Source organism: Amia ocellicauda, chromosome 3 (genome assembly GCF_036373705.1).
Source record: "Amia ocellicauda isolate fAmiCal2 chromosome 3, fAmiCal2.hap1, whole genome shotgun sequence".
Classification (NCBI taxonomy): domain Eukaryota; kingdom Metazoa; phylum Chordata; class Actinopteri; order Amiiformes; family Amiidae; genus Amia; species Amia ocellicauda.
In genome coordinates, this window is record NC_089852.1 from 43,023,510 (window position 1) to 43,049,319 (window position 25,810).

Genomic DNA, 25,810 nt, shown 5'->3' on the forward strand with positions numbered 1-25,810 from the left:
GATATGGAACTGCATGATAAATGCACAGAAACTGTAGTCTTGTCACCCAAGCACACTGTAAAATATTGCTCTTCGTCATGGTTTATTTTAAAAATAATCAAAATTCAATCATTTATTCTCATGTGGGAGCACAAAAGAACCTCAGACACCAAGAACAACGACCATTCAACATATTCCAACTGATACTCCTTTAATGATCGGTGTGTCGGCTAGCTTTAGAAGGCAGGCATTATGAAGAAAACATACAAAACTTAAGCATCTTGATTTGGAAGTTTTAACAGGTATATTTTAACTTCAATGACAGAAGACACTATGAGACATTAGACATATTAATTACATTTGCCTTGCATGTTTGATGGAACAGAATTGATCAAGGTAACCACAGAATTGCATCTTATCAAAGACGCTCGGATGAAATGTTTAGCTTCCACCCCCAGGCCTATACAGATGAATTTCCTTAAGGCAATAATGTTGGAGATATAAAGTTTACCCCGGCTTAAACTACCTTTAATACCAATAGGCATGGCGAATAAACAAAACAAATGTAAACCAAACAAACAAACGAAACCCACAGTGATCATTCATAATTTCATAATTTATTGGTACAGCAGTCAAATCATGGGTTACATATAGAGTTTCACTGACACGTCATTATTTGAAAGGGTAATGCCTTGCTTTCGTTCCCCATTGAGTCCATATGGTGTGATTCTATTACATGCACCGCCAATGCCACCTCCGTGCTTTCCAGCCGTGGGAAGCAGAGCCACAAAGCCACTCCTAGGGTTTATCGTCATGCTTCTTCTTCTGGAACTTCCTGAACTGCGACTGGATGGCAACGGCAGCCTTCTCAGTCTCCGGGGCGTCCATGTCGATATCAAAGTCCTCTTGGGTCCCCTTCTTTGATGCATCTACATCAACAAATGCATAGCAAGATAGGAGATTAGACATCTTGATTCCAGAATTATCTCCAATTACACTTCAAACAGGTTTCTGTGCACCAGGAAAGAAAAATCTATTTAGTAGTATTCCACATTATTTCACTGGAGATATTCAAACACATTGTCAGCTGTAAGACTTGTGATTTCTTCCCTAAGTGAAAATATGGTTTCCAATATTGTTCCCATGCTGGCAAACCTAATGAACTGTTCTAAGATTCAAAGGCACACCTCGGTGAAAGTAAAACAGATTTCAGCTTCTTCCCAATTGCTCACTGTGTCAGAACCACACTTAAGCTTTTTATTAGCATACATACGCTCCAAGGAGATTCTGAGCACGTCAAGTCAAAAAGTCTTAAATCTGTTCCAGATCCTTAAGAAGCTTGATTAGATGTTACAAATCCCTACTTAATTATTCATATAACATTCATATACTGGCCTCTTTAATCTTGAAATTACACAGGATTTCTGCGTAATGAATTAAAAGGATTTTAACAATGTGTCTACCTCTCTTTAACAGGGCCTGGGCTTAAACGACTTACATTATAAGAGTGGAAATAACACAGAGTTGCACCTCCCCTGTGTCATTGTTTTGTACTCTCCTTGCCTTTCCATGTCAAAAATAAAAATGAAGAGATGAATCGATGTAGGCAACACCTGTGACAATGGCTAAGAAAATGGGCATAAAATATTGTAGTATTTTTTGGAGAGTAGTTTCGTCAGTGAAAGGCAATATGATTTTTCACATAATAAGCAAATTTCTTAGATACATTTCTGACTCAGTACAGTATGCAAATGTTACATTTGAATAGCACTAGACCGTTGGAGGGGACTCAGGATTCAGAAGTTGCAAATAATGGAACGATAATCACAGAAAGGCTCAATCCAGATAATGTCAACTGACATCAGTCTTGTAACTTCATGTACTATGTTAATCTCCTGCTTAATAATATCAAGCCAAACAGCGGAGACTCCTTTAAATGCTTTATGATAGGATTTAAACCTAAGAGATTTGTTTTTCTTTTGGGGCTGCTAAACAATCTGTAGCTCATCAAAGAGGTTTGCTGAACTTGTCACTCTGCAGGTGGCTGCTACAAGGCAGTCCCAATAAGGATGGATAACTTCCATGCTCAGTCCTTAAGTGAGGCCTGATTAAATGTTCACAACGTGTAATGAAACAATAAATGGGGGCTGTGTCCACAACAGAGAAACAGATATCACCAGGTTTATAGTTCTGCTTGTGTAATAAGAGAGGCTCCTTTCATTCACTTGATCAGCAAAAAAATATATTAACAAAAACAAATCCTCTAGTGAGTGCAGTGAAATTGAATCTCTTTCGACTACTGTTTCAATTGTTCCTTGATCCATTCCAGGGGAAATTGGACTTGGGGAAAACTGGAAAGTCAGTTTCAGCCTCCCCATTAATTGGCATTGAGTTTTTGAAGCCCAGCTATTAAAACTGATAATGCAGTGTATTTGTGATGGAAATTTGCAGGACGGCTGGCTCTCTGCTGTCTGTCAAGATGTCTTCCTCTCAGAAGCAGTCTTGGAGGCTCAGTGGGGTGCTCTTACTGTGAAAGCTGATAAAATAGACACATTTCAAAATTGCAGAACATGCGGTTTAATGCCTGAAACGAGCTTGTCTACGATCGTAAATGGGACCCTCTCTGCAATTAAGGAAGGCTGTGAAGACCACGTGAATATCATACATTTCAATGCTGCCGTTAATGAAATGAAAAGAAATGGCAGCGAGAAAGACTTTTTTCTTTCTAAAATGGAATAACCGGGGAAGATTGAAATCCACTGTGGATGCTTGTTTCGCTGGTATCACAATCACTCTGTTACAAACTCCCCATAATCAGACCGAGCGCTGCACCAGAGAGGATACTGAAGCTGCACCTGTCAAATCGAACATTGACCCCAGGATTAGCTCTCTAACCGTGTGAAGGTCAGACAGCTGTCACTAACCTGGTTTCAATTTAGTGGCTCATCAAGCAACTCCAATGTAAGCCCACACACAGAGTGGATAAGTAATACAAAAATCGCCAAAGAATTTTAAATTAAATGGGTCGTTTATCCAATGGTAAATCCCCAATCTAAAGAAATCATTAGCTGTTCCATGTGAAAGTCAATACATTATCATACTGTTTCATGGTAATAAATTCCAGCTCCCATGTTCTTGAAATGTATTTGCTTCATCAAATGTAAATTTAAAATCAAATATGAACATCATATATTAGAATAAAACTTTAAAGCAATTTCAAGATCGAGAGGATGAGGCAACCTTAGACAAAAACTGGAGGAACTACTTTTCTTTTCGTTTTTTTAGGATTATTATGTATGTCAAATGTACAACTAATTAAAAATACATAGGAAGTGGGCCATCCTGTTTCAAGTTGTGAGTCATTAATGCACTAATTTTAGGATCTGATATCTTTGATCTTAGAAGGTGCTGGAACAACAGGATAGATTTTCTCCTCAAGATTGACCACTACTCTCTGTAAGGAAGTGTGCAATGAAATTGATTTTGTTTTTGACTTCCAAGTCTATGATCAACACAGGTTTATGGTGATGTGTTGCATCAAAATTGTTATCTTCGTTTTTTACCTATCTGATTACAATGATTACCGAGTGTTGGTGTGATGTTTTCCTTGGGATTAGTAGTTTGTATTTGTAACCATATTGAATGATGGCCTTCACTTGACAGCCTGCATTTCCTACAGAATGTTGCCTATGTGAATAGAAAGTACAAAGGTAACCAGTTTTGAATGGCTTCTAAACTCAACCCATATATACATCTTGTTTGTGACTACTAATCATATTAAAAAAAAACACATCTCACAGTCTGTGTTTCTTCACTAAGACACACTGCTCCTCTTCGGCTGGGTATTGCCAAGAATTTTAACAAGTCAGTGGCCTCAGTGGAATTTCTTCTCTCTGCAATCCGAGCGCTGTATTTATTGAGTGAGGACTGATGATGCTGGGAACCTTCCCATTGCATTTGATGCAGGGGAGATTAATGACCAAGGTCAGGCAACAAAGGCGTTTGAAGTGTTTGAGAGAGAGAGAGAGAGAGAGAGAGAGAGAGAGAGAGAGAGAGAGAGAGAGAGAGAGAGAGAGAGAGAGAGAGAGAGAGAGAGAGAGAGAGAGAGAGAGAGAGAGAGTCTGGATGTACTTTTTGTTTTTTATTTGTTAATTTCCATTTAATTTCATTCAGAAATTAGGTTTATGCACGCCGACATTTAAACCCCCTACGAACAGAAAGCAAAAGCATGGAAAGGAATGGTTTTAACATTTCACATTATGGGGTTAATGTGGTCTGGGTTATTTGTGTATTTCATTAGATTCATAATATATTTAAGCTGACTACTTCTGCCTTGAGTCTTTACGTAGACCCCAAATTCTTCTATAACACATCTGAATTTTTTTTTTATATATATATTACTGTGGTCATGTAATTATTAACATGACAACACGTTATCATCTATAAAAAGCACATTATGATTCTCTTGTGACTTTATTTAAATCTTTCCAGCAGCTTCCAACCAAGTGTAGTATATTTCTTAGTTCAAACAAAAAAAATTAAATCAAGGAGCGCATTTGTCTTGAAGGGCCAACTTTGGGGCCCTTGGCGACAGAAAGACCATTCCAAGTTTTAATAGGTTTTCAATCTAGTTACTAAGGCTTGCCAGACTGAATCTTCTCAGCAAGGTGTTGTGTGGAATATCCTGTTTCCGCCATTTACAACATGCTGTGGTAAAAAGGCAGTGAAATGAAGAGAAAAAGACAAGTAGGCTAATCAGTAATGGATGGTAAGCTACATTAATACAGCCTACACACATGTAAATTAAATGACCGATTACTTAAGTTAGAATATGTATATAAATTAAAAAGGATTAAAAAGGAAAGTGTTCGTGCACAAACCAGTTTTCCACAACAAGGAAGTTGCTGCTGCTGATATATAGACAGATGGATAGATAGAAAATAAACAACATTTTTGTCCCTCTCCTCCAAACAATATACTTTTGTCACTTCTCTCAGACACACACTTCTCAGCTCAAGTTTGTCCTTATTGCAACAGTGTTCAAATCAAATCAGTGTAAGAGCGGGGACAGCAATTGGATTCTCGTGCTTAAGATTTTATTTCCCTGCGGATTAAACTCAAAGGACAATATATCTATTCATCTTTCTAGTTCAAACATAAATCCATCAGAGAATTGTCTCTGCCAGGAAGTTCAGCTTCTTATAATGTGCTTCTGATCAGCAACCCTGGTGTGGGTAGGAAAGGCTTTTGGCCATCTAGTAACTCCAGTTAAAGAGCCTTACACTCTGAAGATTGGAATTAAACCTTGACAAATTTGCTTACACTTGACCTCATTTATAGGACTCTGTATTAGCAAACTGTCAGTCCTGGATTTGAGATAAAAGTTGTTGTTTTTTAGGGGGGGGGATGCTCTCAGCTCCTTACCAGAACTATAATATATATTTTTAACAGTTTGGCTGGATATTCTGTGTAAACCTCCAAGTGGAGTTTCATCAAAGTATATAAAGCCTTTTATGCAGCTATTTGTGAAAGAATTACAGATTCTTGTTTCTTAAAGTTCTTTCCCTACTGATGAAAACTTTACTCCTGAAGGCTGCAGACTGAATGTTTTTAATAAGGCGTTTACACATTTTTCTCCACAATCTGTATTGGGGGCTGCAATGTTCATGTTCAAGCAAATTACAGTTACTCTGCTTGTCAACATTACTTTTTATGTTAAATGAAATCCTGTGCACATCTTCCTATATTGTAAACTATATATATATGGCTTTTCAATACAATACCCCATAGGCTGCCACTTGATGAACTGTAAATTTAATACCATAGCACTAGCTCTTGTACTGCCTTAGGGATCTGAAACATTCATTTTGGGTTTTTCAAGTTTAGAAAGATTTAAAGAGGGGTACAATATGGCACCTCTCCAGTACCTGTCAGAGTTCTGTTTATTTCATATTTTATCATGGGTTCTATTTTAAATATGCAATTGGACCATTTACAATACGTGTTTAAACAGACGTCGCTTTAATGGTTTAAGTCGCGCCAACGTTGCTAAAGAGACAAAAGTTTCAACAAAACCACACATCAGTTTCTGCAAAGGTATCTCAGGATATGCACTGGACAGAATTTCAGCAGAACTGCAGTGTGAGGCGATGCTATCAAGAACATTTGGTGACGTCTGGTATTGTAACGGCACCGAAAGACCTCACTCATTGTTTCTAGGTGCTAGTTACAGTGGGAATTCCTGGACTGGTTTCTATCTCTACACTTTTGGAATCCAATTTTTTTTTTTGTGCCACACAATATGGGCTGAGTGAGTAGGCTACGCAAATCTAAAATCGACTTTTAGTTTGTTTAAAAGATGGGTTTATTTAAGTTATATTTATTTTCTGGTACAGAAAAAGAAAATCAAGATTACTACATTATATTAAGAATCGTATCGGCAAAAGCTTCAAAAACAAAAACACCTCCTCCAGCTAATCCAATGATTCTCCATTAACATTTAATTAGCAAATCAATGCCCTTGTCCTCAAGTGTAAGCCATGAGAGAGATGCATGAATAAAAACAAAAAAGTGATTTTGCTGTATAGACTATAGATTGCAATTCAATAGCTCCCCGGCTCGAGCAGACTCATCAAATTTATAGCAGCAGAGAAAGCTTTGCTTTTGCCCAAACCGTACCTAGTTCAAATTGCAGGTATTGGATTACCTCAAATGGAGAACACCTTAGTCTAATGTTCATGTAACAGTCAAGGTCCTAGACAGAAGGCCTTCGAAGCGAAAGGGTCTAAGACCCAAGCGTGGGGCGAAATATAAAGCAGTTAGTGAAGTATAGGAAACAGCAAAGGTACAAGAGGGAGTCCAAGAGTCATAGTTTATAAACAGGCAGGTGGTCAATGATCAGTATAGGGAATCCAAGAATAGACAAAACCATTTGCAATCAGTCATAAGGGGGGGGGGGGGGGGGGGGGGCAAGACTTCACATTGAACTTGTGGAACAAAGGGGTTTAAATACACAGCCCAAAAGGGTGTGGGCTATTGAGAACAGGTGTATATGTAAATGACTAATTAACCTGAATAATTAAGTAACAAGGCAAAGCAGAGCTGAAAACCAAGTAACTAGAATTCGGGAGAGGGATCTCTGGAGCCGATCTGGGGAAGTGTGGGGTGAATACATGACAGGTCAATAAATTGCTAAAAAAAATCTCCACCACTATATTATTTAAGTCTTTTTGGGACTGCAGGGGAAATGGAAAAGCACAGTGTTTCATTTTTGTTTCTAAAAAGTATGTATAATGTCACAAAATGGATATAAATTAATTGTATTTAAAACATTGTACTGTATGTTTACTGCAATTAAGCTACTTACTCAATATCCCTTTTGTAAACTAGATTTGGATGAATTTTGAATTGTAAAACCGATTAAAAATAATAATAATAATAATAATAATAATAATAATAATAATAATAATAATAATAATAATAATAATAATAATAATACATAAAACAGATTTCATAGACCCATATAAAAGTATTTCAGATTGTTGGGCCGGTCCCTAAAACTATTAAGCCACTTATATATATATATAATATATATATATATATATATATATATATATATATAATATCACAGATCTCATGTTACCAACCCCACAAAGCTAGTCAAGAAAAGGTATACACTGCATCTGCACTTTGTAACCTATATTCAACCCTTATATAATGCTTAATTTGACGAGAAGACTTTGTGCATATTGTGCTCTAGTGGCTTATTTTGGGGGGAGGTATCTTTCAGCCTCAATCATTGTCAACCTTGTTATTTTGCAGAAGGCAGTAAGTAAACCTTTTAGGGCTCATTCAAGATGCATGGCCTGGCCTGTCAGAAGCACGTCTAGTCCATTTCTCGGCACTATCCCAGCCTGCATGTTGCAGCACTGTGGGCAGCTCTTGCACTCCAAGGAGGCCGTAAAGTAAGAAGTTGAATTTGCTTACCTGGCTTTTCCCTCATTTAGTAGCCATAAAGCGGAACACCACTTTGCCTTTTTTCATTGCCCCCTCCCCCTCTCTGGTAACAGCTCGCTGCAGTAAAAATGTCCTCGATCGTTGTGCCGCTCGCTATACGTTTGCAGTGTCGTTTAGCACAACGCCGTGCATTGCCAGTCTCTTCTTCACCGCCTACCACCTTTTGCTATTGACCTAAGTAAGCAACAGGCGCAGCTTCAAGTGCCTTTGAGAAGGTGATGCAACTGTGATTAAAACACTTTCCGCCAACAAACCAGGTGGCCGGGAATGAGAGACGGTTCTAAAGAGGTTGTATTGAAATTCTAGTTGCATACGTACCTTGTTCCACATCTTGAACATATCTAACAGACCTCCTAGCAGCTGCCTTAATAGAGCAGATAGGAATATTATATCACTGCAAACCTGTGGTGTGAAGTGCAGACTCAGCCTGAAAGTGTACCATTAGTCACAATTTTTACACTGTGACATGTGAAAGTATTCAGTATTGGTTTACAAGCATGTCTGGAATGCGGGTTATACCATTTATACCTCTGTCAGATCAATATTTTTAGTATTTGCCACAGATTGAAGGGGCAAAATGATCTTACCTTGTCCACTGGGTGTTTTGCTGTTGCCACCAGTAGCTCCGGATCCTTGTCTCTGAAATGTACAAGAGTTGGATAATATTTTAATATTGAAGTCGCAAAAACCTTTCCAGTGTACGCTTACAATGTTCAAATGTTAAAAACATACAAGGAGAAACACTCAGATTATCCGTGAATGGGAGGACTAGGTTTTCGGTTTGAAGGTTACCTAGTTTAGAAACAAATTGGTACTCTGGGACACACGGCTCCAGTTTACACACGTAATTATTCTCTGTGCTGTGAACCATACTGACAGCTAACAGTAGATCTAATCCTAGTTTCTGCAGTGACAGCATGATCTCAATGAACTATAGCAAGACCCCACCGACTTCTATTTGCTTTTCTTACATTGTGACCCTACCCCGGTGGACAGATAGATTAACCTGCCTAAACCTGGCTACACAAACAGCACTGCCCCCCACTGATAGAACAGACTGAGATTTCATAGGCAGAGCACATCTATGGGGTAAGAATAGTTACACACTTTGGCTGTAGCTTCTAATGTGTTAATACATGCTGAAACTAACTTTAGGTTAAACTCTAAATACATCCAAAAGTATCCAGTTGTGGAGGTCTGGATTAAATATTCCACATTCCATGTCTACAGAAATGGTTCAAACGTTTTTCTTTAGATTTAATAATCTGAAATTCTTGATCCCATACCCAGCTTTTCAAGCTTGAAAGCTCAGATTAAACTAATTCTGTGATGGAGAAAAATCTTTGACCTCACATCTATTTCTATCCCATATAACAGAAATGTATTTATACGAGTATAATCTAATAAAGCATGCTATCCACACAGCCTATAATTAAGTTATTTTGCGTCGTGATTTTATTTTCCTCATTGATGTAGAAAGATTTTTTTCCCCTTCGATATCTAAGAAATATGTTCATAAAAATACGCCACTTTTTCTTAACACCTTTTAATATCAATCTTTTTTTGTCCTGCACAGCAGAATAAAATTCGATGACAAATATTGCAACAGCTTTAGACTTAAATCCATCTGTGACAGTTCTGTATATCACTGTGTGATGTTTAGGGTACAAAATTATGAATGAGTAAAAGTTTACTGAATGGAAAATTGGCTGCAGTACAGTATCGGAGCATACCCTTAAATGGAAATGTCTGTATTTGTTGGGCGTTTACAAACAGGACTGAAGGTTTACTGTTGGAAGCTCTGGTTTTCATCCTGATCTGCACTTTGACAAAGGTATTGGAAATGCATTTGCTTGGATATGGTATTAAACACAAAGGCAACCAGGCGCACTATAATCCCATTCAGGAGGATTTCAATCATTTGGTTGTCTCAGCTTATAGACACAGGTGTAATTGGGCATACTCTAAGTTAAAGGATATGGCAACCAAGAAGTGAGTTATGTGTCATTATTGTGAATGGGAATGTCACAGTGTCTTATAGTAAAGCAATGTGGTGGTTATTATTAGAAACATAACTGTTCCAAACAAGGGGGCTCTGTCAGTGTAGCCAGATTCGTCTTCAGTAATGCAGGGTGGAGCATTTCATTTGTTGGAAAAACACACAACTAAGAGTTTAATTTCAGCAAGACAAACATTTCCAAGGAAATACTTGTTCAGCATGCAGTTAAATAGGTTCATTTGACAACACACATCTGTTCTATGGTGCCTGTCTTTTCATCTGTACAGCGAACGGTTGGTATACGTCACTTTTTTTAGAACAAAAGAAAGATGCATTCCCAGGGAAAGCTTGGCTCAGGAATGGCAGGCATCTATCTCTGAGATGGCCATAGATAGATGTATTATTACTGCATTACTGTCTTTATTTCAAAATATGTACGATACTGCAGATATATAACCAGCGAGATTACACTCATCCATGGGAGGGAAACAAAGAAAAGGCCATTGCAGTGTCCTGTTCTTCTACCATATAGCCGATCTTTGAAAATCCCTGACTGAATTAGTAATTAAATAGTATCAATGTGTTGCTGAGATCAAGAAACCCAGCTGGCTGTTTCTGACATCTTATCCACACCAAACAGTGATAAAAAACAAGATTTACAATATATTTGCATTATTGTTGTTAGAAATGCAAAAAGCACCAACTGGCAGCTATTTTGTGCCTGCAAACTTCAGTTCACATATGTAAATCTTAAAAAAACACACACAATTGGAGTTGTAGAGCACCTAGCCTACATACTAAATGAGTGTCTCAATCACAGCCAGTGTGGCCTGTCAGCTGAAGTTCAGAACCAGAATGTGTCCGAATCCATATTGATATCTCATAGACACGCTCCCTGCAGCTAAAAACAACTGCTAATAGACACAAGGTTTATTTTTTTCTTCTTCAAATGGTACTAATCCAAGTTCAAAGGGACTGGAAGCTTTTCCTATCAGACGTTATTAAACCCATGAAATGAACTTTCGCAGCTCATGCCTAGAAGTCAAGAGCATGCCACACTGAAACGGTTGCCCTGTCACGGGGAAATCCATCAGTTTAATTAAATCAGCCGTAAAAGACCAGGAGTACACAAGATGGTGAGCTGTTGTCGAGCTAACAAAACTTCTGTGACAGCGCTTACGTACGGAATGTCGCACATCCAATTTAGAAGCAACCATTAATAATGCACATAAATCTCCTTTTATAGTATACAGAGAATATTGTTTCTCAAAGCTAGAACTGCAATGTGCGTTCAGTGGTGTGAAAGTGATTTAGTTAAAAGGGAGAGGTTCCATTAAAGAAAATATGGAGGTTGTACCTAGCATAAATCACTGAAATGGCTAGTGGCTGGGGATGCTGAGGTTTCTGCTGCTCTGTAGGTATAGTCAAGGGCTATTCTTTGTCTGCGAACAACCATAATATACTCTGTACTGCAAATCTGACCGTGATGGGGTTTTTGCTGCAGATTAGGACAGAGAGAATCCCCATCAAGCACAGGGTGAGACTAATTACATTTGATTGAGAAGGAAGAGCGCGATGTTCTCAGCAGTTTTCAGGAGACAGTCATAGCTGTTTTCACACAGCCAGTCACACAACCCTGTACACATGCTGTTCCCTGCCTAGGGCGAAAACCAAGTCGATAATGCACTGAACGGCAGGTGCATCGCCCAGGTTATCAGGACCAAATCTCCTACATAATCACCACAGTGAGGAGGACTGATAACAAATGTATAAATATATGTACACAACATGCATACAATTGAACAAATCAATTAAACATAAGCCACAAAGGTTTTAAAATAGAAATCCATACATGCACAAGACTTCAGTTTCTATTCCGCTTGAACACGGTTTTCAAGCCGAGAAGACAGGCTGTATGGACTTGTTCACAATGCTCTGCCCAAATGCTTAATGTAATTGCTCTCCAAACATGTTTCACATCTTCCTGGCGGCGTTAAGCCTTGACAATGTTAGCTGGGTGGCGTCCAAAGCCATCCAAATTCCCCACCATGATCCGGAGATAACAAAATAAACCAAAAATGAACATTTACAAAGCAATAACATCGAGAGGGTAATCTTGTCACATCCGAATTATGTCCCGAATAAAATCAAGTCACAACTCATTACCGATTGTGTGCAATTATGTCTCAACTCATTATACTCACTTGGTTTCCACGTCAGTTTTAATTATGCGTGGTTTCAATTAACACCTCACCTCACTCGGCGACTCGGCCTCTAACGGGATGTTTCAAAGCATCTGGGGGTCGTGTTCTGCTATTTACACCTGAGATCATGTTGTATTATGTCCTATGTATGGCAGTAACATAAGGAAACCAGTTACAGCTGATGTTTTTGAACACACAACAAGTAACTAATGATAGTTGTTAGCCATGATTCTTGACCTTCTGCCAATTCAGGGACATGCAGTGAGAAGGACTCTGTCAGACCTAGACACAACTATAACAAACTACAAATCAGGTAAGTATAGTAAGAGATCATATGAGCCAAGCCAAATGATTTCAGCATTACCATAGCATTACCTTTTTAAAAACTGCATCTCCCTGAAGAACACTTCAAGGACAGTTTTCAATGCACATTTATCTCTTTCCTCATGAATACAGGCTACCCACTTATGTAATCAATGCTGTCACAATGTGCAGCAGGTTTTACGCTAAAACAACTGTCACACTTTCACCTGGTTGGTCTAGTTAATCCTTTATCCATATTATTTCAAATTGAGCTTGCTGTGACTGGAACAATAACACTGGCTCAGTCGTTTGGTATTCATTTTTTATTCATTGACACCCAGCGTTGTGTGCGATCAAAGAGAGCGGGAATTAAAAATGGAAATGTATTCTTTAGAATACAGGGGGCGGCAACAAACGAGGCCTTTCTGAAAATAAATCAGTTTTGAAAGGTAAATAAATGATGCGCAATAGTCTGTTAAATGAAACAAAAGGAGCAGGAGAAGCAGCACACTTCATTGAAGAATACTCCCACCTATAATGAAATCTGATTTTTTTTTTTTCAACCAACCAGACATCAAGGGCATTTGTAGAGTAAATTCTGCCCTTTCCGGGACCCATTCTATTCTGGGCCCTGTGTACTGTGGGAACTGCTAGCATCTCATTCAGGGGGCTGAGACAAAAACAGAGCCATATGTAGAAATGCTTTTAACATTCAACGTCTCTATGAAGCTACAAGTGACTACAAAAACACTGTAAAATAAATAAATGAATAAATTAAAAACCATGTAGGCCTACACTATTAATTCCAATGGAAAATATTGTTCTAACTGTTCTAAAATTGCATGTTAATTTTCATTCCATTTAACAGGGGTGGAAATAGAATTGTTTGAAACGATACATCCATGGCCTCGGAGGTTAGCGTGTTTTTTTTGGCCTGGAACCGAGCAACCCGACTTGTCACGCACCTGTGATCTTGTCCTTTTCATGCCTCAGTGGTCAACCAGAGGCACTGCGTCTCCTCCATTTTTAATACTGCAGCACTTTTCCACTCACCCACAGCAACCCCACTAGTGTTTATTTTAATTCTATCAGCCATTATTGGAAAACATGCCCAGAACTATACGGTACAGCGCAGTCAAATGACGTTTACTGCAGACTGGATCTCTACGGTTGAATCTGGCGAATAAAGGGAAGCTCAGTGCTCCTTTAATGGTACTTCTCATGTTTGCTGGCAATTACCATAAACTCGTGATTTTGATTAATTTTTTAAAACCTTCATTTGTTAAGTTGCACGGCTTAATGAGCCATGAAATTGTCGAGATTACCTCGTATTTATTTATTTCATTAGGCCTGATTGCAGAGATCGCTGCTCAGTGCTCTTACGGAGATGAATTTCCAGGACCAGGGTATTGGACCGTATGGTAAACAATGAGGCAACCTTCAGAAGGATTCTCTCCAGTTGTAGATCTTTTCTCAGAGTGGTGTACGGTTACTGGCATCAAACACAAATGCAGTCAGACAAGCTGAAAACAAAGTAATGGGAAAGTAGAACCTCCTAAAAAAGGGATGCTCTATGATGGTATTCAGCATGACCTGCCCATTGATCTGCAACACTTCTGAAGGCTCCAGTCACAAACAAGTACAGTGGAGGGGATCCCCCTCTCTGGCACAGTGCTGGCAGGACAGGAGGGCACAGGCACAACAAAGCCACGGAGAACTTCTCTAACTGGGCTACTGAGAGATGCAACAGCAGGTGGCTGTCTGAATAAAAAACACTTTGAAATATATTTGTTTATTTTTTATCTTATTTTTATCAGGTCATCCTAGACAAATAAAATGCACTGGTTCCAATAAAGACATCTGGATGTTTCTTAAAGACCACATCCTCGAAAATGCATATCGTTAGTCTGAATAATAAATCCTTCCATTGCTCTTCCAAGATCTCTGCAGCCTTTTCGGGAATATCAGGGTTTCCCTGGATCAGTTGCCGTTATGACCTTGACATTCCTCAACAAAAGAGAACTCCCATTCCTTATAAAGGTTTCCTCCTGAGGATCGGTGCTATTTCTGTGCTATGCTGGCTGCCTTGGCTTACTCATTTTCTTAACCGTGACCTGCACTTAGTTTGCAATTGCTTAGCACTACATCAATGTTTTAAAGATTACTTTGCTAATGCTTAGCCCAAAGGCAGCGGATGGCTAATGACCATGATTCCCGACTCAGTTACCATACCTCTTCAATGTTTGCTTGGCATACATATCCAACAGGCCTGGTTTATGTTGACACTGGCTCACTGTAGTACCTGAAGCTCAATGTGTGGAACAGAAAACAAGAAAATATATTTTGTGTTTGGTCCACACAGCACCCTTCTTCCAGATAAAGACATCAGTTGTGTGTGTGTGCCAAGCAATCGGGTCACATTCATAATAATTATGCATTTTGAGATGCATGTCCCTGCCTATGTTTTACAACCTATAACTGGAAAAGCTGCATGCTTATTGTTTTGTTTTCCAAAAGTATAACAAAAATCCAATCCAATCCAATTTCTCACAGATGTGCTAAGCTCGGACACAGCTTGGGCTAAATCTATGTAGATTATCGTCTCTAGGGGAGAAGGAGCACATTTCTATTGTACCAGCCCATATGCTGATGTAAAACTGAGAAAATAATTTTAAAAAACTGGATTATGGTGTTATTTCATTACAGGAGCTGCATTTCCAATTACGATAACAACAATATGTTGGCTTCCAGTACAGCACTCATGGGGGGGGGAACTGCTGCAGAACAGCAATGCTCAGTAAATTCAAGTCTTTTACTTATCCTTTGAGGGCAATGATTAGTAACTTAACAGCACGCTGCACTGCCAGACACGATCTGTCAGCTGAAAAAAATATATACAGCGGCAAAAAACAAAACAATACATGAAAGATGGTTCTGTTGTGAAACCCTGTCTTCCCACAATAGACCGTGTTGTCCCAACTTCTGAATAAGTAAAATTAATTGCCTTTACAAGTTTGAAAGTAGATTTTGTGTCTGCAAAGATAAAATGGTACCACTCAAAAGCCTCAGCTCATGTCAAAATGGCCAATTATGTGAGGATAAACTACATGACCAACAGACTTTGTAAGATGTAATATCCACCAAACATTATAATTTAAACCCAGTATCTTTGCACTTTGTGTGTGTGTGTATTTCCCATTTATTTTTCGACTTCTTCATAATCTAACCCTGATGGCAAAAGTTATATTTTGCAGAAGAGAGATCGCATCTTGGCAAACCTTCCAGCTTTAAAAATAAAAATTAAGCAAATCAATAAATAATCACCCAGCAGTTCAGGCAGTTATTTTAAGTCTTTCAGCAGCTTGTGCACTCAGAGGGAGTTCCATGTTGCACTCAATGTCCATTAACAATTTAATACACAACTGGGACAGAGATGATTCTAGAAACAACAAAAAAACATCACTGCAAAATCTCTTCAGCTAAATCAAGATGAGCTTGTAAAAGAGACACGTTGGAAGAGTGCTCCAGTCAGGGAGGGGAAAACAAATACGACTAAAATGCCACGATTTAATCTTCTGGCTGAAGGAACTGCATTCCTATTACTTCCATAACACAACATGTGGTGCCCTTCCTCAAATGTCCATGCAGAGTGTCTATGTGAAATAAACTGAGGAAAGTGTATCTCTTACTGGAGCACAACAGATGTGGGTTAAGGCAAAGGGATGCATTTCAAGGTGATTGGTGCTTCCTTAGAGCAAAACAACTGAGGGCAGAATTCACATGGTCGCCTGGGCAGGTCACAGTGCACACCCAACACAGTGCTTAAACAAAATAATCAAATGCATACAGTAGGACATATTATAAGATATATCTCACAACATACAGTTTGTTTCTCAGAGCAAAGGGGATCCTTTCCTGATTTGTTCACTCCATCACCCTCATCACCTCACATCTGAGCATTACAAACTAAGCATTAGGCCTACTTTTGTTTAAGAAATATGTGTACCAATGCCCATAAACGGTGCTTCGATTTCTGCCAAACGCTCTGTCCCACTGCCAGACAAGAATTGCTTAATACATGCGGTAAAATATAACATTTATTTTGCTTTGTTTTATTAGTTCTCCACTTCTCTTCCTCAAATGCTCTTCAATCGTACAGCATTGAAGCGTATATCTCTAGGGGAAATTTCCACTTGGCTTAGGGGTGATGTATATCTCATAAACAAATAAGCATTTGCATGCTCTGCATTCTTGTCAGCGTGCCATATCCTATTTTTAATACTAGCCTACATTTTAAGTTAAATACATAGGAAAATAACCAGGCATCAGAAGGTTGTACTGCCCACTAAATGAATTGGACAGATCTCGTTTCCACGTTCAAAGCACAAAATCTATCAGCACGGCCTAACACCATTGTTTGTGCACTCAGACTGGCTTGTCAACTCTGCTCCTCTTTAAAGCGCTCGCCCTGAGAAGTGGTGTGGTTGCATACCCCCAGGGAATGAAATTAGCGACAACCTTAGACTGCAGTTTCTTGGATTTTATCTTTCCCCTTTATTGGGTTTCTCATTAGTAATTTTCTTCCTACAAATATGGTTGAGCTCACATTATACTCTCTGAATACAGGCATATAGTGCAGTAGTTTAAAAATATACTGCATGATAAATCCTCAGAATAGCATTAAGACCTTCTTTTTTTGGTTTACAAGCACTTTCACAACAATGACATTCATTTACTAGACACCAACTGCTTTATTATTCCAGTAATTCTTATGGAATATCACATCTTATTCAATACAATGGCACTCTCGGCACCCCCCCTCGGCTTTATTTATGTTGTTTTGACAGATGGAAAGATGCATTTGCATCAAATTAAGCAAAAGTTTAACATATTAGGGATCTGCTTCACTTTCTTACCTACATGTAAATGCCAGATTAAGTAATTTCCCTGCAGCCTTACAAAGTAATTTGAACAGCAGGCAAAACACAACAACAGCTTCAGTGTTTCAAAACTAGGGTTTCAAAGACTAAAAGACAGGTGTTCGTTGCCTTGGAATTTTTTGTTTAGTATTTTCAAGCAGAAATAACAAAATGTATTTTAAAATGCCCAAATGAAGATAGAAACCATATTCAACCAATGTGTAACTCACAAGGCTAAAGTCACTAAGGGAACTTGACTTGGACTGTGTACGGGGGACTAAACTGTGCTGTAATATTAATAACAGAAGCCCCTGATATTTATACTCCACTTCCTCATTCCTTTCTGGCAAAACTGTGTTTCTGAAGAACTGTACACTACAAGGGACCCTCTTCTCTCTAAAACTGTTTATCCCAGTATACCGGTGAACTACTGCTTATCTGCTGCTTTCCTTATCTGTTTTCCTCTCCACTCTCCACCCCATTCTACTCTGGCAACATTGCCAATTTATTCAGAGTCAGTTTGTGAAGTGTAGTGGATTGCGCCTGCAGCTTGAATAGACCGCATTTTCTTTCTTCATGAATACTCGGGCCATTGCAAGGCAGTGCCGGGAATAGAGACCTACATCTCTACATCACATCACAAAGTGCCTCCCATTCCCATCTAAAGGCAGTCAGCACGTAAACAGCTGATGAGGTCTGAAAAACTGCCCGGGGTGAACTCAATACTCAGTTGGCTCATGAGCATAATTAACCCAACAAATTTGAAGTTTGTGATTGACATTACAATTCAATTTTTGCCAGTACAAGGAACTTCCCTTTAAAAAACATATCCTCCCCTTTCTTTTACATAGGAATGCATGTTGCTTTTCTAAGAAGATGATAGAAAGAAAATACACTCTTCGCAAGATGCCATTGTTGATAAACCACAAATACAGAGAAAGAGATGAGGATGCATCCTGCAAAATGTAACTTGCTGCCCAACTTCACGAGTCAGTTTGAAAGCAGTCGTGCGTTGATTTGTATTATACTTAATTTACTCACTTTCCTTCCTCTGAAGCAGGGGAGTTAACCGACAGCAAATAGCCCAGACCTTTCATTTCCAGCTCCAACAGAGACCTATTCCTCTAATAGGCAGCAATATTTCCCTTTGCCACGGACACGCAGCAAAAACATTATTTAAGCCTCAAACGCTGCCGTTGTTTTGGCAATGGGCATGATAATGAATTATGGGAATCACTTGGGTGGCCAAGAACTACACAGTAAATTATATCTGCACACTGGGATATCCATCCTCGTCCTTCCAGGGTGGTTACTGTAAAGTGACTTAAGAGAAGCAGAAAGACGTTTTTGTTTGTGCCCCGTGGTATTTTTGCCTGCATTTGAATGAGGGGAAGTAGTGTTAAAGTGGTCCATTCAGCCTGCATTCATTTGAATCGGACCATATTCAAAGCAGATTAAGAACAGTAGGTGGGGAAACTCCTGCGAAGGTAGATGCAATCGCACATGAAAAAAAATGCCCAATTACTCTCGTGTTCAGCTCTATATTAGGGTATATTTCCAACGTCAGTATTAGGGGATTTTACCAACTTTTAACTGAGAATTGTGACTGCTGTGTAATGGTTTATTATTAAATACTCAAAGAAATACAAAGGGCTAGGAAGGGACATTATAAGCCAACGAACACCATTTCAGCCCAGACGAAGCATTAGTTTACCTTCTAATTAAATGACTCAAAAGACATACTGTAGAAAACAAGAAAAGTGTTCAAAAGGATGCTTTCTTTGTGGGAAGCTGCTCCTAATGAGAACAGAAACCGAGGCTGTACTGCATCTCAGTGCAAGCAATTGAAAATGAAGGCATTGCAGGGGGGGTCTTACTGAGGAGGTTCCCATTTGATTTCTGCTTCCATTACAGATTAAATTAGTCTGGAGGTCTCATCGCCCTCCCTGGTGGGCTGTTTTCCACTTCAACAAGACATCGCGTAGATTGGTGTAATGATTCTGCCTTTAAAAGGGCCCTAGATATTGCGAGAGAGGGTTTCCTAAACACTTGGCTAACCCTCATCTCTGCCGTTTAGACAATAAAAGCAGATACTGAGCGATGCCATGGCTGACACAGCTCAGATAGTGTCAGGTTTCCTTCATCTCTAACATATCCATTGGAAGAAAGAAATTAAAGCATTCAGGAGAGGATGAAAGACACGGTGAATGGTAAACATGGTGACTTGTACACAGTGGTTACACATGAGTGGTTCCAGAACACTCCTGGATGATTCCAGTTCTCCTTCCTTATGTTCCCAAAGCTATTCTTACATGCGTCTTGATATAAGAATAACTTTTCCAAATGTCACATTCCTAGGCAGGTGCTGATGGGTTCAGTACCTTCCCTGAATGGTGTTACTGTGCGGCTGTATCAAAGACACCATTAGTGCAAGGACTGCTAAGTGTGTAGTATCAAGTTTCTTATGTCTTTCATTGCGAATCCACACCCCCTTCCACAGAAAACACATTAAAAACGAAGCGCCATCAGTTATCCGGAATAATTTCCCGATGCCGATTAAATCCATTTTATCGACCTTTGGGATACATTTTGCTCTATCAATTTGCATCAGCCACTGTGGTCGGAATTTGACAGCCAAACAAAGATGCATGTTTGTTTTATTGATTTAATTTGCAGATGCGTGCGGCAGAGATGCATCCACAATTAAACAGCGGCGCTTTATTAAATCCCTGCGTATGGGAGTTGATGCCCAGCTCAGAGGATTTATTGGATGACGAGGATATGGTCTTCAGACAAGACCCTCGTTGCTCCACATCCTAAGGCATTTCTGAGAAGGCTTCATTAGTGTTCGGGGACTTAGTTTAGACAGAAGATGGAGATATACAGGGGGAAAGCAGAATGAATCATGTAAAATACAAGTGAATTTGGTGGTTTTGGTCATGGTGTTGGGTTTTATGTATCTGGGAACATCTAGAGTACATGTCAGTAACAACTAATCTAAGCCTGTATGACAGCTACCTCTTTGGCAGGTTAAGACTACTGTACTTGGATTTATATGTGAAATAAGTCATTGGGTATTGTATTATGTTATGGTTTTAATGTGCACAATGTATATGGAGAGAGGGGAAACGACAATCTTGTTTTACTGTACTGGATTGACCCCCAGAGAACAATTACAATCTGGTTTACGTGCATCTGAGAACATAATCCATTGAGTTCAACATGAAGAGAAAATGTATTGAGAAGCTAAAAGCTGTTTGGAAGAGGGGCGTTATCTTGCCAACGCGGCCAGCTGCCATGACCAATCTTACAGCATTTTCTGTTTAACTTTGCCATCAAGCGTGGTTGGCCTTCCTGCTTAGCTGTTTATTTTTCAAGGTTCCCGTTTACTGCAACAGCAAGACACTGCCATTTGGTGAGGTTAAGCCTGTTTAACCCCTGTGCTGTTTTATTAAAAAGGACAAACTCACAGAATTGAACCTTCCAGTTACACAGAGCTGTTGGGTTCAATTTCTGCACAAAGGAGGTTGCGCGGCAGGCCCGTATCCTATTGTTTGTCACATAATCTGGAGCAGTGACAATTGTATTTCATAAATCCGCTTAATATGTTGGGTGGGGGAAGTGCCTTCATAATCTCTTAAACAGTAAACAAGCCTTGAAAAACTTGAACAGATTCTCTCTCTCTCTCTCTCTCTCTCTCTCTCTCTCTCTCTCTCTCTCTCTCTCTCTCCCTTTTTACAGTTAAAACTCATAGATCAATGTGTGAAGAGATTTATACATTAAGACCTCTCCATTCTTCACACTGGGCACTTGAATGAAAGCCTTGAAGAAATATCTTTATGTAGTTATGTGTTTAGCCCTCGTAACTGGCCCTATGACTGTCGTCCTTCATCTTTATCCACTGAAATATACGTCCAACGCAAATAATGAAGCCCCATGATTTCTTCCACAAATGTCCAGGTCAAACAGAGTGATTTATACACAAGTAAACTGAAATTGTAGATATTTGTTTTGGTGTAATGTAACTTGGGCAGGAGACGGATAGGCGGACAAATGACAATACTATCACAGTGTGCCTTTAATTCACTATAAAATACAAAGCTTTCATTAACAGCCTACAGGGGAGGTGGGAAAAAACACAGCACATGTCTAATGATCGAGCAGGATGTAATAAAGGTGTCCTGTCATCTGGCTGAGAACTACATATCCTCACCTCCGTGCAGCACAATTAAAAAACCAAAACCTCTAATATGAAATTAATTATCTGGGGATTCCAGATTCCGCAGGATGTTTCCAATCCTGAAACCGATTTAATGCTGCTCTGAGGGCCCAAGAGTGGCATAAAGCAATCCAATCTAGGGTAAGAGAGTGCAATGATGTGTGACGATAGCTGCACAGAATTACAGGAGAGAGGAGGGAGGTGAAATTACAGGCTGATACTGTGATGGCAATTATTGGACATGTTGTAGCAATCAGATTAAATACGCTCTATGAGTCTTGTGCGATTTTCCTACCAGACCACAAACCATATGCCCACGATCATCCACTGTACAACAAAATACATGTTTTGTGTGGTACAAATCGTTTTTATGAGCAGAAAGCATTTTTTAATTGCCTTAGGCTGTTAAAATAGTGTGTGCTGTACACTAATTAAGCCCATCTATGTTTTGTGAGGATATCGTGTTTTTAAAAAAGCTTTTAAAAAGCAGAGAGCTGAGTCCCAATTTGTGGTGACTATCAGTAACATTACTGGAATCCCTTCAAGCCAGTGGAGGTTCACAGCAACTCTCATGATGGGTTTAAAATGGCAATTTGTTTCGAGACATTGTAGAAAACGATAACTCGCCAGAAATAATCATCCCATGTAATAAAGCCTGGGTATTGGAAACTGGATTGCGTGCGTTCTCTCCAAGTGCTTCGCCTCTCTAGGCGCATGTGAAGGGTCTGTCTCCTGTGGACATTAGTCTGCATCACAAACTTGCTGCAACACTTGGCAGGAAATCCTAGCTGAGGCCATGTACTGAGCTCCAGGGGGTGCTGACATTTGATTGATTGTGCAGCTTACAAATCTATAAGACGTGGCATCGGAGGCTATGTTACCCAGAGAAGAGCATTCAACATCTTTCTCTCTTTCCCTTACATACAGGGGGGGAAAATTGTCAAAGTCCGACCCCCTGGAAAGTAGAATGATGACAAGATGCCAAACGCACCGTGTACAGGTGTTCTCTCCAGGACGGAGTTGGCTCCCTCTGAGAACGAGGAAAGGGAAGTTTAAATTATGGATTTCTGGTAAACTGATGGGGGGAAAGCTGTGTTGGTAACTGGGGGAGGCACTGGGGCTTATCCTCTTTCATTACATATCTGACAACAAGCGGTGATGCAATTGACTTTGACTGATATGGCCATGTCCTGCAGCAGCCTGAGATCCTTACAATTAAGCCAAAGGCACATGCAATTCTGCTCTTGTTTTTGCACCGGCTATTTCTACTCTGATATTTACCGTCAGCTGGGGATGCAGATATGGTAATTATACAAGCATATCTATTATGAATTGAACACAATCCTTACCTAAAACCACACTTCTTTTGCTTTGTCAGGTCTGAAAGACTCCAGTCAGCTGTAGTCTATTCCAACCCAAGCTTTAATTAAAGATAATTTGTGAACAACGAACTCGGTGTCAGAGCAATGGCTAAGCAAAGCTTCACACTTAAAATATGTAGCAACTCTGCAGCTTCACAAGTTCTTACCACAAAACCCCGGCAGCATGTTCTTGCACTGCACAAATGTGGCTAAAATGTGTCTGCAATATACAGTTTGTCAAGTTCCCAGCTGAAATAAGCCTTCACCCTCTTAAATGCTTGCTATAATGTTTCTTACAATGCATTATTTTCCTCACAGCTACCATGAAGAAGTCTTCCTCCGTACTGTTTATATAGACACACATTAACTCAGAAGGAAAACCATATTCTTGGTAGTGTCTGGGACGATGCACAGCTACAGCCAGCAGCTGATAAAGGACAATTTGTTAAACTACACTCTGGGTAGTTTAAGAAATTAGGGATTGCTTCGGTCATGTATTAACTTGTACATGGATTACGTTGTTTAATCTGCAAGATATTTTAAAGGGGATTACATCAAGATATTAATAATAAATCATAAAAATACTATTAATAAGCATACATATACCAGCTGCCTACAGTAGATTTGCTTCTTTTAACTCAATGCTAAGTAATGTGGGTTTGTTTTTTCCCCCCACAGTTAAGACATCATCTTTAAGTAAACTCTTCACAATCCTCATCCCAGCCATTATTCTCTGAGTGATAACCCATATCCTGAATGATCTGCTGGTACCCGTTTAAAATCAAGGGCTTTCCAAATGCCTCCTGGAACATTGTCCTCCATATTCCTAGCATGAAGCATTTCTTCACTTCTATGTTCCCCAACAAACAGATATCCACAAATGGTTAAATTCTTCTTACATTATGCTGGTAAAACTATCTAAACCAGGGATCTTTGCAGTGAAGAATTGGGGGATTTTCATGAATACCTTAATCCATCTTCACCATCTGTCACACCAAAGGAAGAAGAAGAATTATGCTCTCACAATGTCTCTGAATCGTCCTTCTTTAAAGATATGATTGTTGCTAATGATGTGAAAGCAATAGTACAGGAACATAATATCAGCATGGTGGGAATAATATCAAAACACATGACTCCAGCAATGGACATAAACTGACATGTATTAGTGTTTCGGTGTAATTCTAAGTAGCATAAGCCACAATCTACATGTTGAAAGCACTGCCCACTTATATAACCATTTGTAAATAATGAAAGTAAAGAATGATAGAATGTAGAAAAAATAAGGAATACATCAATTAATTGGCAGGTCTGGTGCAAACGCACAAATAATCATGCAAAAAGCACGGCAGAGATGTAGGCTTACCTGTAACAGACCCAGACCACTCTGCATGCATTTTGTTTTAATGTAGCACTTTTTGACTTTGATTAATAACAGAGTTGCAGTATCAACCTATCTACCGTGTGTGTGTGCCCGCGTTTGTTTAAGAACTGTAAAGGGCTGAGCATCAGTCATATTTCTCACAAATTAAATCATAATTCAGAAGCCTTTCAAAGGATTACATTAGCATGCATAATCCAGCCTGGACGAGATCTAAACACAGAAAAACACGCTCCGTTTCAAAGAGGGTATGTCGCACAAGAAATCGCCGGTGTCATCCCAAGTGGAAAGTCATTTCTTTCCCACACAGTGTATCTAATGTGTCCAGCTAAAACAAACTGTTATAATAACGTTGCAGTCAATGTGTAGCTTGGTTGGGGAGCAATGCAACCTTGTGACAACATCACACATGTTCTAAAGAAATGCTGTGGAAGAATATACAGTGACATTACAGTGTATTTAAAGCCATTTCATAATTGATTCGATTTACTCAAAAGGATTGTGCATGGTGATGTTCAACAAATAAATCAATAAAATCAAACAAACCCCATCGGTGTGCGTGTGTGTAGTCTTACGAGAAGCACCTTCTCCGGACCTGAGCGCAGGTGAGGCTGATGCTGCAGCGCCCGGGCACCTTCGCACGTCTAACCCGCGATCCATCCCGCAACCAAACATCCCCCAAAGTTACTGCAAACTTTCACGATGTGCAAAAACTGCCAATGCCAAAAATAAGACGCGAAAAACTCCCGGAAAAAAAAACAAACAAAAAAAAACCCATCTGTAACTACAAACAGAGCTTGGAGAAGTTGATAGAGCAATACTTATCCGCACCCCTGACATCTTAACAGTGGGATGCAGTTGAAGGCAAAGCGAGCACCTACCCCACTCATGGTTCACCAGTGTAATCGCTGATGCTCCTTATCGCCTATAGGAATGAATGGTCGTCTGGTTCCCAGTGCCTGGCCGCTGCCGGGAGAGCTTTTTAAAGTAAGAAGAGCAGCTCCTCGATGGCATCACGGCTCCACTAAACCAATGGCAGCGCCGACGGCAAACACGATCATCCTCCGCTCCGGTTTAGTCCCCACCCAGAGCATTGAAATATTCATAGGCTGAGGAAAGCCATTTGAATGAATACAGTGTACAAAAGCGTCTCTAGCAGACCCCCGCCTCCTCTTTGTCAATACCCCCGTTTCTGATGGACAAAAGGAGAAAACGCATTAGCTACTCCTGTGAGATTACCAAGAAATGCATTTGCCTGTGTATTGTATTGTATTTGCGGCTCTGTTTCTTTTATGGAGTACTTACTTGCTATTTTTGAATCAACGGCTACTGCACTTGAATACGGCGATGTGGGGAAGAAAGGAAACCCCCTTGCACCCCCCACCACCGCACACACACACACACACACACACACACACACACACACACACAC

The 25,810-nt window shown here is 39.6% G+C and overlaps 1 protein-coding gene across 1 annotated transcript; it reads right to left on the reverse strand.

Moving 5' to 3' along the window:
* Positions 1 to 574: 574 nt before the first annotated feature.
* On the reverse strand, positions 575 to 25,122 carry LOC136746816 (calmodulin regulator protein PCP4). Its single transcript, XM_066699594.1, has 3 exons — positions 24,925 to 25,122; positions 8,583 to 8,634; positions 575 to 908 (listed from the first exon to the last, which is right to left on the reverse strand). Exons 1-3 carry the CDS (start codon positions 25,051 to 25,053, stop codon positions 778 to 780), a joined length of 312 nt encoding a protein of 103 aa, XP_066555691.1. The 5' UTR covers positions 25,054 to 25,122; the 3' UTR covers positions 575 to 777.
* Positions 25,123 to 25,810: the final 688 nt, after the last annotated feature.